Source organism: Megascapheus bottae, chromosome X, assembly GCF_031878675.1.
Source record: "Megascapheus bottae isolate mThoBot1 chromosome X, mThoBot2.hap1, whole genome shotgun sequence".
Classification (NCBI taxonomy): Eukaryota; Metazoa; Chordata; class Mammalia; order Rodentia; family Geomyidae; genus Megascapheus; species Megascapheus bottae.
Window position 1 is genome coordinate 43,227,326 of NC_143547.1, and position 17,707 is coordinate 43,245,032.

The 17,707-nt window shown below is 40.2% G+C and overlaps 1 protein-coding gene across 3 annotated transcripts in view; it reads left to right on the forward strand.

The window, feature by feature from the left end:
* Ophn1 (oligophrenin 1) overlaps window positions 1-17,707 on the forward strand; it is a 272,487-nt gene that overhangs the window by 100,808 nt on the left and 153,972 nt on the right. For all 3 annotated transcript variants that reach the window (XM_090326862.1, XM_090326864.1, XM_090326863.1), the window contains exon 5: window positions 3,538-3,609. In XM_090326862.1, the coding sequence (XP_090182988.1) occupies window positions 3,538-3,609 (72 nt within the window). The remainder of the gene's footprint in view (window positions 1-3,537; window positions 3,610-17,707) is intronic.

Here is a 17,707-nt window from a genome sequence, read left to right on the forward strand (position 1 = left end):
TTTGGTTCTAAAGCCACTTAGTGACCAAAATGGATGGTTTCCAAGAAGCTTTATAGATTGAGCCCATTATAATCTACACTGTTCCTGAATGTTCTTTTTTCCCAAAGACTTTATGGACTGATACCCATGTTTCCAGAGCCGTTCCCCCTCCCCCTAGCATGTTGTTTCGCATCTCTTTTATTTACCCTGAAACAAAGCTGTAAAACATTGAAATAGGATTCATCTTTTGAGATATTTATTCTCACCCTTCTTGCTGGCTTCTGGCCATGTGACTGACTCATGTACTTCTGTCTCTCATTATGTTGGGCCCTTTTGTTTCCCATGATTCTTCAATCATACATTGTGTGTGCTCACCATTTTTCACTTAATTCCAGGAGTTCTGTGAAGGTTCATGAGGGCCTTTAATAGCATGCCAAGAGTCTATTGCTTGCTTGGACCACTCCCTTTTCTGGGATAGTGGGGGTGGCCAAATGACTACCATGTACCTTCATCTAGATCATTTGACAGATGTGTACCAGCTTTATGTATCTTCTAAAATAAAAGTTCAACATAGGTTTTGAAGTAACAGCATGAAGCTCACAGCTCCAGAGGTGGCGGTAATGTGTGATTATTCATCATCATGAATGAATAGAATTTGTGGCCAGAGGTATGTAGGGAAGGAATCTGGTGGATCCCAGCTATGATGCACTTAACAAGTACTCTGGAGGTGGTCTGTATGGATCTGGATTGCAGGCTTCCTGTGTAAGTAGGAAGCATGTCCACCTCGTTTTCTTCTAATATGGGGACTCTTCTGGCATTGTGCCTCTTCTTTCTTTGAAGAATGCCAATAATATTCGAAGGGAAAGAATGTATCTTCAGTGCTTTTTCTCTCTTTTTTTTTGTGGGTCATGGGGCTTGAACTCTGGGTTTGGGTGATGTCCCTGAGCTCTTCAGCTCAAGGCTACCGCCCTACCCTAGAGCCAAGCCCTACTTCCTGTTTTCTAGAGGTTAATTGGAGATAAGAATCTCATGGACTTTAGTGGCTGGGCTAGCTTTGAACCTTGATCCTCAGATCTCAGCCTCCTGAGTAACTAGGATTATAGTCATGAGCCACCTCACCCTGCTCTCTCTATTTTCATATCTCAAGGCCTGTGCGTAGTCCCTTAGCTCCACCCCCTACTCAAGACTGGTGCTCTACCATGTGAGCTCCACTTCTGGCTGTGGGGTAGTTAATTGGAGTTTCCTCTTTGTGCCTGGCTGGATTCCAAACTCTATTCTCAGATCTCAGCCTTCTGAGTTACTAGGATTACAGGCACGAACTACCTGCACCCAGTTTAACAACCTGTTCTAAAACAAACTGTTTTAATTAGGTGTGGTTAGTTTGTTGGTCAGGGATTCAGGCATTTTTTTTTCTGCCTGAATTCTACCTCCTCGGTGGTTCTTCTTGCAGAAAGAATCACTGAATCTTCCTGCCTCTGGTTAATGAACCTACTCAGGGATGTAGGGATGTTAAGTGTCACATGGAGAAGTAGGTGATAATATGTTTATACCCAGTAGAATCTAGAAACAGATTTCATAGATCCAGTAGATGATAGTGATAAGAAATAAAAAAAAGGTTGGTGTAGAAGCCTTTATAGCCAATTGGTCTGATTTCCTACTCCCCCTCAACATTTTCTTTTCTTTTTTTTTTTTTTGCATATTGCTGGGTATTGAACTAGGGGCCTTAGAAGCTTTTTCACTGAAGGCTGGCACTGTACCAATAGAACCCATCTCCACTTCCAGCTTTTTGGATGGTTGACTGGAAAGAAGGTTGTCATGAACTTTCTTGCCTAGGCCAACTTTGAGCCTTGATCCTCACATCTTATCCTCCTTAGTAGGTAGGATTATGTATATTAGTCACCGGCATCCTGTAAGTTCTGTTTATATGCACTAAGTTTTGGCTTACATTATGGAGTTTAGAAAGTGAGCTATAGAAATGAGGTCAACAGGAGACATTCAGGGAAAAAGCTCTTAAGCAAAACCTGCATAGTTTTATATTTTCTGCATGATTGGCAGTCTTGGAAGGCAGTCTTAAGAGCTTCGATAGATCAAAATATCCAGCTTCCTATGAAGGTTCTTAATGCTTTGTTAGGTATTTGTTCAAAAAGCTGAACACTGAATCTATTTAGATACAAAACAGGAGGCCCAAATTACTTTCAGTGTGTGGTTGAATTATACATGAATGTCCCAATTTTCCATGCTTTTTTTTGTGGTAGACTGAAAATTGCTTTTTAGTTTGGAAAATTCCAAACTGGTCAATTGTGACTTTCTGTGTTCTATTTCTCTCGCTCTATTTTGTTTCTCTGTCTCTCTGTATTTCTCTCTATCTCTTTCTACTTCTCTTTCATTGTTCAAATCCATGGCTTTGTATATGTAACACATGTACTACCTGTTAGCTTTCTCCTCAGCTTCAGTCTTCTGCTTTTGGTCTGGAGGATTAACTTATCTTATCGATAATTTATGTCTCATCCAACAAGGAAGTTAACCCCTCCTTTCTCTTGTCTTTTTTTCCCCCTTTTTTTTCTAGTTCTAGGGCTTGAACTCAGGGCCTGGGTACCATCCTTAGACATTATTTTCTAAAGACTAGTGCTCTGTCACTTGAGCCACAATACCACTTCTGGATTTTTCTGTGTATGTGGTACTGACAAATGGAACTCAGTTCTTTGTGCATGTGAGGGGAGCACTCTACCACTAGGCTACACTCCCTGCCCCTCCTGACAGAGAATGTAAGGAGTGCTAAAATCCAGCCGTTTAATTGTTTTTTTTTTGAGATCTTCCATTATGGTGGTGTTGATTCACTGTGAGGAAACACAATGCTTCAGACAGATGTGGTCACTAAGACACTTGGATGAAACAAAACCTTGGTGTTATCTTCACCTGTCCACAGATCAGGGGCTTCATTTTGGATTTGATGCATTTATATGTCCAGGACATATTAATGCTTATGTGTGGTACCTGAATAGGCCAGTCCTATCAGCTTCCAAACATATATGGTTAAGCAAGATGAAGAAAAGTCAGTCTGGTGTTCTCTAATATAACACATTGCTTCTACTTCGGAAGGCAATATTCTGGTTCTCTGACACATTGGATTAGGATCCAGAAGTAGTTTGTTGTGGGATCTATCCTAATATGAACTTATTTCTGTCCCACGTAATCATTTGTATTTAGTACATTGGCTTTTCTATGTATTTGCTCATTCTCTTTCTGTCTCCTCACCTCACTTCTTCTTGGACATGATTCCAGATATTTATTAATTAATAACTCCACAACATGAAAATAAACAATAACGATCCTTGTCAACTAGAACACCAGTGAGCATTCTGGTTATTTTTTCAATTAGAATTGAACCCAGGTTCTTGCTCATATTGAGTACATGACTTCTCACTGAGCCACACTCCAATCTCCAGTCAATATTTTGCAGGGTTATGTATTAAAAGAGAATGACATAGTAATAAGGAAACTTGTACCAGAATCTTCTTAACCTAAGATTATTTTATGTTTTTGTTTCATTCTCTATAGGTACAAAATGCCAGTGATTTGCTGATCAAACCCCTGGAAAATTTCCGGAAGGAACAAATTGGTTTTACAAAGGTATATTTTCCCTATTAGTTAAAATGGGATTTGTGTTCTTCCTTATTAGTGAGGAAATGAAAATTTTTTTATTAGCAAAAGTTATAATTAACCATGATTATCGTTTACCCATTACATAAAAGAAAATAGCATAGAACTATTTTGTAGGTTAACTTTTTTTTTTGGTGCCAGTCCTGGTGCTTGAACTCAGGGCATGAGTGCTATCCCTGGCCTTTTTGCTCAAGTCTAACAGTCTACCACTTGAGCCACAGCCCCACTCAGGAGGCTGAGATCAGAGAATTCCAGTTTGATACCAGCCTGGACAGGAAAGTCTGGGAGATTTTCAAATTAACCATCAAAATTTGGGAAGTGAAGTTTTTTTTTTTCCTGCTGAAGGCTGGTGCTCTACATTTGAACCACAGACTCACTTCTAGATTTTTTTGTGGTTAAATTGGGATACGAATCTCACAAATTTTCTTGTCTAGGCTGGCTTTGAACCTCAATGCTCAGATCTCAGTTGTCTGAGTAACTATGATTACAGGTGTGAATCACCTGTGCCAAGCATGGGTTCATATTATCTGTTTCTTTGTTTCTGTTTCGGTGTGTCTCTTTTTGGTGCCAACACTGGGGTCTGAACTCAGTGCTTTAGTGATTGAGCTTTTTTTTTTCTCAAAGCTGTCACTCTGCCACTTGAGCAATAGTTCGACTTCTAGTTGTTTTTTTTTTTTTTTTTTGCTGGTTAATTGAATATAAGAATCTCACAGGCTTTTCTTCCCCAGCTGGCTTTGATATTCAATCCGCAGATCTCAGTTCTCTGAGTAGCTGTGAGTACAGATGTGAACCACCATGGATTTATGTATTATTTATAATTTATAATTATATATTTTTTTGCTGGTAGCGGGGCTTGGACAGTGTCCCCCCCTCAATGTTCTTTTATACCAAGGCTGATGCTTTACTACTTGAGCCACAGCTCTGTTTCCATTCTTAAACTTTAGAACAACACTGAGGAATAGAGGCTTTATTTCCTACTAACATTGAAGGTATGATGGTTGAAAGATGCAATAACTAAGGTCACTCAGTCAGGGAGTGGCAGAGCTTTTGAAATTCATTCCTATTTGTAATTCTAGGTCCCATTTCACTTATAAGGTACTATCACCATGGTCTCAGTAATTTTTTATTTTGTATTTTTATTTTATTATAAAGGCGAGGTACAGAGGTGTTCCAGTTATATAAGTAAGGTACATCGGTTTTTCATGTGTTACCCCCTCTCTCATTTTCTCCCATTTCCCTCCCCCAAATCCCCCCCCCAGTTGTAAAGTTCATTTACAACATAGTGTCTAGTGAGGATCACTGTTGTATTGGTCTGAGTAATCTTATGTGTATAAAAAGAACAGAAAACAAATAATTCCCAATCTGATGTTTAACTTGGTTTAAGAATCTAAAGGTAATTACCTAATTGTGTACCTATTGAATACTAAAAGTGAGTTAATTCTAAATTTTCCAATTCACTGTGCTGAATATTAAGACATACCTTGGATTTCAAAAAAGTATGAACAATGTAAAATATATCCTTCATACATTTTGAATTGTTAATATTTTTGATATACAGTTAGTCCTGGATAGTCATGTGATCTGCATCCAAGGATTCAACCAAATATAGAGAGAAAACATTCAGAAGGAATTGTGTCTGAGGGCTGGTTGTATGGTGTAAGTAGTAGTTTGCCTAATAAACATAGGATCCTGAGATCAAATCCCAGTACCATCAGAATAAATTCCAAAGCTAAAAGGAAGTGTATGTGTATGCTTGTCTCTATTCCCTGAATAGTGCAGTACAACAATTACTTATGTAACATTTACATTGTATTCATTATTATAACCATTCTAGAGAACATTTAAAATATGTAACAGTTGGTGCCTAGGTTATATGCAAATACTGTGCCATTCGAAGTTCTTGAGCATCTGTGCACTGTGGTGGACCCTAAGGAGAGAAAAATCCTCCATGCAAACACCAAGTGATAGTGAATTGGGTTCAAAATGCTATTGAAATTAATTTTACATTTTCACTGGAGACATGGTTCAAGTGGTAGAACATCATTCATGAGGAAGAAAGCCAAAAGAGAGCATAAGGTTGTGAGTTCAAGCCCCTGTTTTAGTCTGTAGGTGGGTTCATGCAGGGTCCATTTGCAGGCCAGTCAACTGTGTTGTTAGTGTGAATTGAGTGTCTGGGTCTGAGTGGACAGGTCTGACTTACCATTCATCTAAAAGACTGTTTTGTAATAGAGTCATTGCCCAAAGGCAGCAGTTCTCTCTGGATCAGCCATTCTGTGATGCTATGGACACTGACTTCTGTTCTCCCAGGATTCCCAGATGGCTCTCAGGAGGATGGCTTCCCAAGCATGGTATCAGGACACACATGATCTCTCAGGGGTCAAACCACCAGCAGTTTCTTGTTCACGGAGAAACTCTTTGCCTAGGGTCTCTAATCCATCCTCCAGCCAGGACCCATTCCCTTGGATTTCTTAGTGGATGTGCAGATTACTTTTCTCTTTCCATTTTGGTGTATTGCATTTTATTTCTTTTCATTTTGTTGTCATTTTATTTTCTTTTCTCTTTTCTTTTATTCTGGTACTGGGGCTTGGAATCAGGGCTTTGTTGCTTTCCCTTACCTTTTTCACTCAAGACTAGTGCTCTACCACTTGAGCCACAGCTTCCCCTTCTCTGGTTAATTGGAAATAAGTTTCACAGACTTTCCTTCTTGGGATGGCTTGGACCATGATCCACAGACCTCCACCACCTGATTAGCTAGGGTTATAGGCTTGAGCCATTGGTGCCTGGACAGGGATTTCTTTTAAAATAGAATTTGGGCTAGGGACTGGTGGATCATGCTTTTACTCTTAGATATTCATGAAGCTGAGATTTGAGGATCTTGATTTGAAGCCAGCCTGGGTTGTAAAGTCTTATTGGACTCTCCAATTAACCACCTGAAAGCTACAAATGGATCTGTGGCTATTGGTAAGCTAATGGTAGCTCAGTGACTGTGCCTGGGCCCTAAGTTAAAGCTCCAGTGCTGGCACCAAACCAAACCAAACCAAAACAAAAAGAATTTAGGAACCACTTTCTTGTTCTGAAACCCAAGGGTAAGTTTTACCAACTGTTGTATGGAAAATTGAATTATGCATGCCATGAAGTTGGATTTAAAAAAAAATAGTACTTCAAATACCTTTTGGTTTTTAACAAAAAGTGTGTGTGTGTGTGTGTGTGTGTGTGTGTGTGTGTGTGTGTGTGTGTTACAGAGAGGGGGAGAGTGAGAGGGAGAGAAAGAGAAAGTGAGGGGGAGGGGAGGGAGAGGAAGAGGAACAGAAAGAGAGGAGGAGGGAGAGGGGGAGAAGGAGAGGGGGAGGGAGAGAGAGGCGGGGAGGGGGCAGGGAGAGAATGAATGCTGGTATGCTGTTTTCAGGGCTTGAACTCAGACTGTCATGCTTTTTCAGCTTTTTCACTCATGCCTGATGTTCTAGTACTTGAGCTATGCCTCTAGCCCAACATTTTACTAGTTATTTTGGAGATGGAGTCTTGTAGATTTTTGTTTGTCTGGCTTGTACCTTAGTTGTTCGGGTCTCAGTCTTCTAATTAGCTAGGATTATAGGGGTGGGTCACTACTGGCTTGCTTTTATTATTTTAATGCTACAAAGAGATTTCATTGTGTGTTTCTGTCTAGTGTACCTTGACCAAATTATCCCTCATCTATTGATTGATTTTTCTTGCCCTTCCTACTCCTTTAAATCTACTGTGTGTGGGGGGGGGGGCGACCAGGAGTTTGGCCTAGTGGTAGTGTGCTTGCCTAGCATGCACAAAGACATGGGTTCGATTCCTTGGTACCACATCCATAGAAAAAGCTAGAAGTGGTGCTGTGGGTCAAGTGGTAGAGGAATAGCCTTAAGAAAGCTCAAGGACAGTGCTAGGTCCTGAGTTCAAGCCCCAGGACTGGCAAAAAATTTAAAAGAATAGAATATTGTTGGGGATCATTACTCTGTTTTCATATCTATCTGTAAAGTGCTTTTATAACAATTGTTCCATAGTACCTTTCCTTTTATGCCCCCCTCCTACTAGTTTTCTTCCCAAACACTGTTTACATTTAACTTGACATATAGTTTATGTTTTGATGTGTGACTTACAGTTTCATCAAACTAATCCTATTTCACAACCTTCATTTTTGAAACCAGTGGCATAGATTTTTTTCATTCTATAAATTGAAACTATATAACACATTTATTTTAAAATATAATGATGGGGGCCAGGAGTGTAATGTAGTATAATGTAGTGATACAGTACTCACCTAGCATACATGAGGCCCTGGGTTTGATTCCTCAGTACCATATACTCAGAAAAAGCTGGAAGTGGTGCTGTGGCTCAAGTGGAAGAGCGCTAGCCTTGAGCAAAAATTGTCAAAGGATTGTGCTCAGGCCTGTGACTGGTAAAAAATAATAAAACAAATATAATAGTGGATGGAATGCAGGTTGATATTAATGTACTTGCCTAGCAAGTACTCTGGGTTTAATCACTAGTATTGGAAGAGATAGAGGAAAACAAGCAAACAAATAAAAAATAAACCGATAGTACTATTTTAAAAGCGCTTTATATTGCTTAAACTTTAGAGATTCCATTCTTCATTCTACAAATATAAGTCATGGATTGTACTTCCTGCTTACTTTCCTACTTTCAATTTTGGAAAATTATGACAATTTATGACTTTCAATTATGGAAATTTTTTGTCAATACTGGGGCTTGAAGTCAGGGCCTCATGTGTGCTATGATGATTTTCTACTACTTGAGCCACCCCTAAAGCCCCTTTTTTGCTTTAGTTGTTTTTCAGATAGTGTCTTGATTTTTTTTTGTTGTTTTTAGTCCAGGTCTGGCCTCGGTCCACACCTTTTATTACAGTGCTGGGGCTATAACCCAGGACCTCACACATGCTTGGCAAGAGCTCTACCACTGAGCTCCTCCTCCAGCCCACACCATCAATTTCTTTTTTGTTGGTCATCGGGCTTGAACTCTTAGCCTGGACACTATTTCTGAGCTCTTTAACTCCAGTCTAGCATTCTACCAGTTTGAGCCACAACACCACTTCTGGTTTTCTGGTGGCTAATTGGAGAAAAGAGTTTTATGGACTTTCATGCCCAAGCTAGCTTTTGAACCATGATACTCAGATTCCTGAGTAGTTAGGATTACAGGCTCCATCAACTTTAGACTGTTGCTTGCAGTGTGAAAATACTAGCACCTCTATATTTTTCTTCTTCTTTTACTCCCCCACCCACATTTAGTCTTATACCTTTCATTAGCCACATCTTTACATCTCACTGTTAGGATTAATAGTGACCAATCTAGTCTGAAATCTTTTTGGTTATTCTTATTAAATTCATTTTACTGTGACAGATACAGCCAGGATTTATATCCACATTTTTAAAGCTATGACTTCATGAGTGTTGACACATGTTAGAGTTAATGTATATACTAATTTGTGATGGGTAGAGATATCAGGGAAGACTTCTTTTTATATATTTTTCCTAATGTTTTCTTTTTTTGTAGAGGGGGGAGTTCTGGTGCCAGTTCTTAGGCCTGAACTCAGGGCTTGAGCACAGTCCCTAAGTTTTTATATTACTCACAGCTTGCACTCTACCACTTGAGCCACAACTCCACTTCTGGCTTTTTGGTGGTTACTTGGAGATAAGAGTTTCACAGACTTTCCTCCCTCAGCTGTCTTCAAACTATAATCCTCAGATCTTAGCCTCCTGTCTTCCTACTTTCTTATCTACTGGACTTCAAGTTTCTCGTCCACCCAGTGTACACTTGTACCTGCTAACTCCATCCCGTGCAAAGTTTGAAACTTCCTTACCTTCCTTGTGAGTACTTTCCTTGCCACTTCAGCATGATCTCCCTTCTCACCACTATGCAACATCCCTACCCCCACCCAGACCCGAGATACAGGAGGACAAACAGGGCTTAGTCCAGCTCTGTTCATAATGGGTCTTTCATCCTACAGTGTAGAATGCTGGACTGTCCATTAGAGGTGGCAGAATAAAGACTCAGTCATCTCCTCTAGACACATGACAGGGAGAGTATTTGTACCCTTTGATTCATATTTTTTGAGTCTTGTCAAAGTTGCCCACAGTATGATGTTTTCAGTTCTTTTTCAAGGATGCCTTTGCCAGAAAGGAACAGCAGTGAATTGGGCCTTTGTGTGGTTTCTGGTGGGACCACGGCCAAGTTGTCTGACTAAGACATCTGAGCTTGCATTTAACCCACTTCTTGGAGAGTTAGAGCTGGTGCAGAGGCTATGATACACTCTTCTCACCCAACAGATGGCAGGGAAGAGGCCATTGACAGCAGAGGCTTGTTAGTTTTGCTGTTTCATCTCCATGCACAGAGATCATGGAAGGACTTCAAGAAAATGATGTGGCTGAAAAAAAAATACAGAAGGTGGTACAAAGCACAAGTCTGACTAGGAGAGTCTAAAGGCCAGAGTGTGCCCTGGAGATAGGGCAGAAGCAACAGATTCATCCATTATCACTTTGCAAGAAATTGACCTTGACCTTCAGAATTTCCAGGGTGTTTAGATGCCCATGATATGTCAGTGCATAAGAATGGATAATGAGTTAGTCAAAGTGTTAACAAAGCAAAGCTATGTGATGATCATTCAGAAACACACACTTGAAAAGTTTCTAGTGTGACCTGAGGTATTGAATTTTAAGATTTGTGTAATTTTAATGAGCTGTAAGTTCAAGCAACCACCTCTGGTGAATATAATGTTTATTTTATGGGCAGGTGAGTGTAGGGCAGCTATCATTTATTTGACCAGTGAGGAAACCAGACCTCAGAACAAAAAAAAATTACCTAGGATCCACACAGGCTACAAAATGACATCGCTAGTATTTAAACCCACATTTGTCTGGGTCTCTTCAATTCCAAAGCCCATTTTATCTTGACTGGTGTACTCTCCTTTGGTTTTACTACTTTGTTCCAGCTATACACCAGAAAATCTTACAATTTAAATGGCCTAATCTTGCTAATTTGAAATTCTCTTAAAATTTATTTATATTTCGATTTTCCCAAACTTTTCATTGCTTCTTTTCATGAAAAAAAAAAAAACAAACAAACCAAAGAAAGCCCAGTATATAGAGATAACTGGAAACTTTCTAATGACTCTGTAGAGCAGTTAGACATTCAAGAAGACTAATGAATGGTCAGGATGGGACTGAATGAATCAGTTGGGCTTTTTATTAACTTGCAGCCCAAATCATTCCTAATATTAGAATGCATCATACATTAGGTCTCCAGAGAAATAGAGCAAACAGGATGTTTGTGAAAATCACCTCTGATGTGGGGATGAAAATGTGGTTTAGAGGTAGAGTGCTTGCTTAGCATGCATGAAGCCCTGTGTTTGATTTCTCAGTAGTACATAAACAGAAGTGGTACTGTGGCTCAAGTGGTGGAGTGCTAGCCTTGAGCAGAAGAAGCTCAGAGACAATCAGTGCCTGGGCCCTGAGTTCAAACCCCAAGACTCTGATATATGATGATTCAAATGAATAATTCTTCAACTTTACCATGGTGTGAAAGCAATAGGCATCCAATAGAGAGAATATTACAGATTTTGAATGAGGACAGTTTTCCAGACATAGCAATATCCCAAATATAAAAACTGTTCTTTTGTAATGCTGGGTAGTTCTAATGAACTAGCACTCCCTTCAGCCAGGGATTGCCACGTGAGACACGATGTGCTTACTATTGTGCTATGTTGTTCACCTCTTTCTTTTTCTTTTTTTATTTGGGTGGCACATCCAGGACTTAAACTCAGGGCCTGGGTGCTGTCCCAGCATGTTTTATGGCTCAGGATTAGCACCATACCACTTGGGCCACAGCTTCTCTTCTGTCATTTTTCGCATGTAATTTGAGGTAGAAAGCTCATGGATGTTTCTGCCCTGGATGGCATTGAACTGCGAGTTCAGATCTCAGCCTCCTGTGTAGTTAGCACGGTCTCCCGGCTCTCTTTTTTTCCCTCTACTTGAGTGAACTCAGAATCTCTTGAATCTTAGACAAATGTTCTGCCGCTGACCTGTGTATACTCTTACCCCCACTAATTGTTAATTAATTAATTTTTAACTCTTGAGGCAAGGTTTTGTTAAGTTGCCCAGGCATTGAACTCCAGCCCTGCTTCAGCTTGAGTAGCTGAAATTACATGGGTGCATTACCACCTCTGGCTTTGTGTTGACAATCCTTGATGTTTGCTAGGTTAAATTGAATAATTTTACTTTGACTTAACAGCAGTTTCAACCTGTTAAGAGGTTCGTCAGGGTGTCATGGTATCCTATGTTAAAAAGTGTATGTGTGTGTGTGTGTGTGTGTGTGAGAGAGAGAGAGAGAGACACACACACACACACACACAGAGACAGAGAGACAGAGACAGAGACAGGCAGAGAGAGACAGAGACAGAGACAGAGACAGAGACAGAGATAGAGATAGATTTAAGGAATTGGCTCACATGATTGTAGGCTTTAGTGCATGCTAGCAACCTAGCTGGGGAAGAGCTCAGGTCAGGTCTGAAGGTGTCCTCTTTTTCTTGAGTAATTTAGGCTTTTTATGTCTTAAACCTTTGACTGACTGGATGAAGCCCTTCACAATTCTGTACAGGCAAATAGCTTTAATCAAAGTGAACTGATTTTATTGCTAGACCAATACAAAACTTACCTCCATTGTAACCCCCCTAGACTAGGATTTGGTGGGATATTTAAGCATGGTTACCTAGCCAAATTGACATAGAAATGAACCATGGAAGAAATTTTCACTGAAGGGTATCAGAGAGCAGTCAATTCCAAGGTTGGTTCAATGGCCTCATTACCTCAAGCTCCTCACATGGCTGCCACAGTGTCTCACATTGTCAAAAGTCAGCATCCCAGGAAGGAAGAAAGAAAATTGTCTTCCTAAAGCCATCAGCAGTCCTGTCCTTGTACCTCAGTTGGCAACAGTTGAGTTGTGGGTCAACTTTTAGGGCAGTAATTGGTAGAGAGAAATGCAAATACTAAAACTTGGCTCAGGGGAGTGCTTACTTTCCCTAGACTATCAGTAGTGTGCCTGCTTGAAGAAATAGGAAGGTGGCTGTGAACAGTGATTCTCATTATGGCCTTTTGAGATGTTGCATCCTAATCAACAATCTATGGAATATAGTTCAAATTCATAAGACAACAATTCTGTTTGTTTGTAGCACTTCAGTATAATAACCACAGGGGAGAGGGTGTTTCTATAGCATCCTGTTTTCCTATGTGTGATTACTAAAGGAGCAGTGACAGTAAAGGGACCCCTTGAAGGTTCTCCAGGAGCTAGTGACAGAGTTAAAGCTACACATTTCTCCAACTCCTGCCGTTGTGCTCGCTGAATCATATTTGGTGATCTAGCAGACTTGAGCACTTTATGAATGTACATGGAAATAGTTCTTGGGCCATATAGTCTAAACATGTTATTACATTTAATAATTTTACAGAAATAAGCGAGTTTGTGTTTACTATTCATTTATAGTCTTTTCTACACAGTAGCATTGACATTTTACTCAGTCTGACTTACTGCTCTCCATTTATATTGTAGTTTGTGTTTAATACCAGAAACTACCTTCCAAGTTCTTATTCTAACCTCATTCTTAGATGAGGAAACTGAACCTTAGAAAGTAACGTGTTGCCAGGTGCCAGTGGCTCAGGCTTGTAATCCTAGCTACTCAGGAGGTTCAGATCTGAGGATGGTGGTTACAAGCTGGCTAGGGAAGGAAAGTCCCCGAGACTCTTATCTTCAGCTAACCACCAGAAAACCAGAACTGGAGGCGTACCTTAAAGTGATAGAGTACTAGCCTTGAGCAAAATAACTGAGGAAAAGCACCATGAATGACAAAATGAATGAATGAACTAAAGTAACATCATTGCCTCAGGGGTACTAGTTTATCAGTGAGTGAAATAGGACCAGAATCCAAGTTACCTAACTCCTCCTCAGATGTTACCTCACTTTCCTTCAAACAAATTCCATAGTTATGTTATTTTGGACAGAATTCCATTAGCTTGATTTGAATCACTTACGCTTTTATGAGTAGATTTGAAACATTAGTTAGCAGGATATTGCTAAGATTAACCTTGTAGGCCAAAAGTCATGACCTTAATTTAACACTTCAGAGGGAATCAGCTGTTCAATAATCTGAACATGCTGAAGTGTCCTACTTGCTTTAAGTACTTCTAAAGTTAGAACAAGTACAAACCAAAATAAGAACTTAGCAAGATTTTTTACACTGTCATTCCAAAGCCAGTGAGTGTATTTCTAATTAAAAAAAAGGTCTCTGAGCCAATAGATATGCAGACATCTTAGTTAATGCAATGTTTTATTTACTTGTATTTTATCCAAACCAGATATTGATGGACGCTATAGTGTGTGTGTGTGTGTGTGTGTGTGTGTGTATGTGTATGTATATTTACCAGTTGTGAGACTTAAGCTCATGGACTGGGTATGGTCTCTGAGCTTTTTTGCTCAAGGCAAGTGCTCTACCATTTGAGCAGCTCCACTTCCAGATTTTCAGTGTTTTTAAATCTAGATAAGAGTCACAGACTTTCCTGTCCAGATTGGCTTCGAACCACAATCCTCAAAGCTTAGCCTACTTAGTAGCTAGAACTACAGGCATGAGATACCAGTGCCCAACTGTATTCTGTTCTTGTAACTGATACTATCTTGTATGTTCAGCAGATACAAGAGTCCTGGAGAATGTATATCTTTTGATACCAGATTTTTTGTGAATTATGCCCCCTTGGAATTGGCAGTCACCTCAAGACAGCATGGTCCGTGATTTTATTTTGTTTTGTTTTTGAGACGCGGCCTCACTATGCAGCCCAGGCTAGCCTTGAAGTATGTCAATATATGTGCTTCATTACAGGTATATATGAAAATGCTCAGCTACCCAGAGTTTTTTTTGTTGGTCTTGGGGCATGAACTCTGGGCCTAAGTGTTATCCCTGAGCTCTTCAGCTCAAGGCTAACACACTAACACTCTACTACTTTGAGCCACAGCACCACTTCCCTTTTCTGGTGGTTAATCAGAGATAAGCATCTGACAGATTTTATTGTCTGGGCTGGCTTTGACTTGGTGTCCTCAGATCTCAATGTCTCGAGTAGCTAGGATTACAGGTGTGAGCCATTGGTGCAGCTTCAGAGATATTTTGTTTAGTTTTTTTGTGCAGTTTTTGTGTTTTTGAGAGATACAATATACTTTTTTGCTTCTTATATCCTTTGGTATTTAGGGAAGAGTTGTTAGAAGTCTTAGGCAAGAAGGGAAAAAAGCTTTAAATCCCACACAGAAATTTTTCTTTGTGTGTGTATGTGTGTGTGTGTGTGTGTGTGTGTGTGCGCGTGCGCGCGCGCGCACATGCGCGCGCATTGAGGATTGAACTCAGTAGTCATTCTAGCTATGTGCTCTCCACTTCAGAGTAAAACTCCAGAAACAAGAATTTATTATTCAAGGAAATGTTTTAGTATACTTTTTTTTATTCTTTTTTTTCCTTTTTTTGCCAGTCCTGGGGCTTGAACTCAGGGCCTGAGCACTGTCCTTGAGCTTTCTCAAGGTTAGAGCCCTACCGCTTGAGCCACAGCACCACTTCCAGCTTTTTTTCTATGTATGTGGTACCAAGGAATCAAACCCTAATCTTCATGCATGCTAGGCAAGCATTCTATCACTAGGCCAAAATCCCTGCCTAGTATACTGTTTTTTTTTTTTTTTCTGTGCCAGTCCTGGGCTTGAGCTCAGGGCCTGAACACTGTCCTTGGACTTTCTCGAGTCTAGAACTCTACCACTTGAGCCTCAGCACCACTTCCAGCTTTTTCTATGTATGTGGTACCAAGGAATCGAACCCGGGTCTTCGTGCATGCTAGACAAGCACTTTAACCACTAGGCCAAACTCCCGGCCCCTAGTATACTGTTTTGAGAACATTTTCTTTCCTTTGCTTGACTATGTTAAAGAAGGTACCAAGTCATCACTATGAACATTATAATATCATTGTAATGCTTATCAACATCAGTATATATATATATATATATACAGATATTTACTATATATCATCTATTTGTAGGCTTACATTAATGCTTTGATTCAGGCATTACTGTCATCTTATTTTGCAGATAAGGAAGCTGTGTCATGGATGTTTAGATCTGCTGATGTTTGAGGTCAAGGCAGATAATAGGAAAATATTGGCAGATAAAGTTAACTGCTAATATATCTGACAATTTAATTTCAGCTCCAGATTTTAGTCCTTTAAGGCATTTATCATGGCCACAAAATATTTTGTGGGGAGTCCAAGAAAACCTTGCATTACTTGCTAGCTATGATATGACGGACAATATAACAAAGCATGGGCCCACTACCTGATGAATATAACTGTAACCCCTCTATACATTACCCCAACAATAAAAAATAAGATGCTTTTCTCACACCTAGGATCCCTAGAACTGTGGGAAAGAGGAGCATGCATAATCTTAAAAAAATTAGGATTTCAAAAAAAATCAGTTGCATGTCAGGTGCTGTTGGCTTATGTTTGTAATCCCAGCTACCTAGATGATGCCATCTGAGTATTGGGATCCAGAGGCAGCCTACACAGGAAAGTCTGTTAAGATTCTTACTACAATCAATCAAAACTGGAGGTGGAGTTGGAGTTCAAGTGGTAGAGCACCAGTCTTGAGTATAAAGACTAAGGGAAAGCACCCAGGCCCTGAGTTCAAGCTCAAGAATAGGCATGCGCACATGCATGTGCACACACACACACACACACACACACACACACACACACAAAGAAAGAAAGACAAAGAAAATAATAAGCATTTAATTCTAGATCTTATAACTGTGTTTTGATTGAGATAGGGCTTGTAGTTAGGTCTGCTCCATGTGTCTCTCGGGGAGTTACATGAAATCTATTCTTTTCATGATAATGGCAGCAATGCATAATGGGTGAACAGAGACAGATGAAGTCTTGTCCAGCCAGACTTAAAGCTGACATACCATCACTTTCTCACAAATTCCACTGGCCCAAATAAGTCATATGGTGTAGCTCAACTACTAAGGAAGTAAAATGAATTCTGTACCTAGTGGAACTGCCATGTCCTATTAGCACCTGGGTGAGTTGGGAACAGGGAAAACTGGAAAAAAAGACAGATGGATACCTAGAGGGATAATGAAATGAGGAATGGGACCAGGAGATCTAGGCTTGAACTCAACCCCTTCCTTCCTTCCTTCCTTCCTTCCTTCCTTCCTTCCTTCCTTCCTTCCTTCCTTCCTTCCTTCCTTCCTTCCTTCCTCCCTCCCTCCCTCCCTCCCTCCCTCCCTCCCTTCCTTCCTCCCTCCCTCCCTCCCTCCCTCTCTCCTTCCTTTCATTCCTCTTTTCTACTCCTCTCTTTCTCCCTTTCTCTTTCTCTCTAACCTAGTGCCAGTGCCTCATATATAATGGTAGATAACTGCTCACTGCTACTCTGACTCTTACTTGACAGGATCTTGGAGAAGTTATGAATGAGGAGGGGCTGTATGATCTCTTCATCTGATGTTTTTTGTTTCCTAGGAAACAGTGCTGCAGCAGTAGGGATGAAGGAATCCTCTTTATGTTTACAAAGAATACTAGAACCTCAGATTCCTTCTTGTCCTAGGTCTTTAGCATTCTAGAAGTGGAATTGGAAGGAGATGGGGGCAGGGTGGTACTCCTGCTCTCTTGAAATGAAAGCTGCTTTCCAAACAGTGTGCTGGTGTCTCGCACCTGTAATTCTAACTTCTTAGGAAGCCGGCCCAACCAGGACAGTCCTTGGGACTCTTTATCTCCAATTAACCAACAGAAAACTGGAATTGGAGCTGTGGCTCAAAGTGGTACAGTGCCAGCTTTAAGTAAAAATGCCGAGATGATCTCTGATTCAAGTCCCAATACTGCTGCATGTACATGGGGGTGCATGTGTGCACATGTGTAGATACACACATAGACACACACACACACATACACACACACACACATACTCTATTCAAGTTAGTTGTTCTCCTGTGATTCCATTTTCCACATTGCCATACTCATTAAAC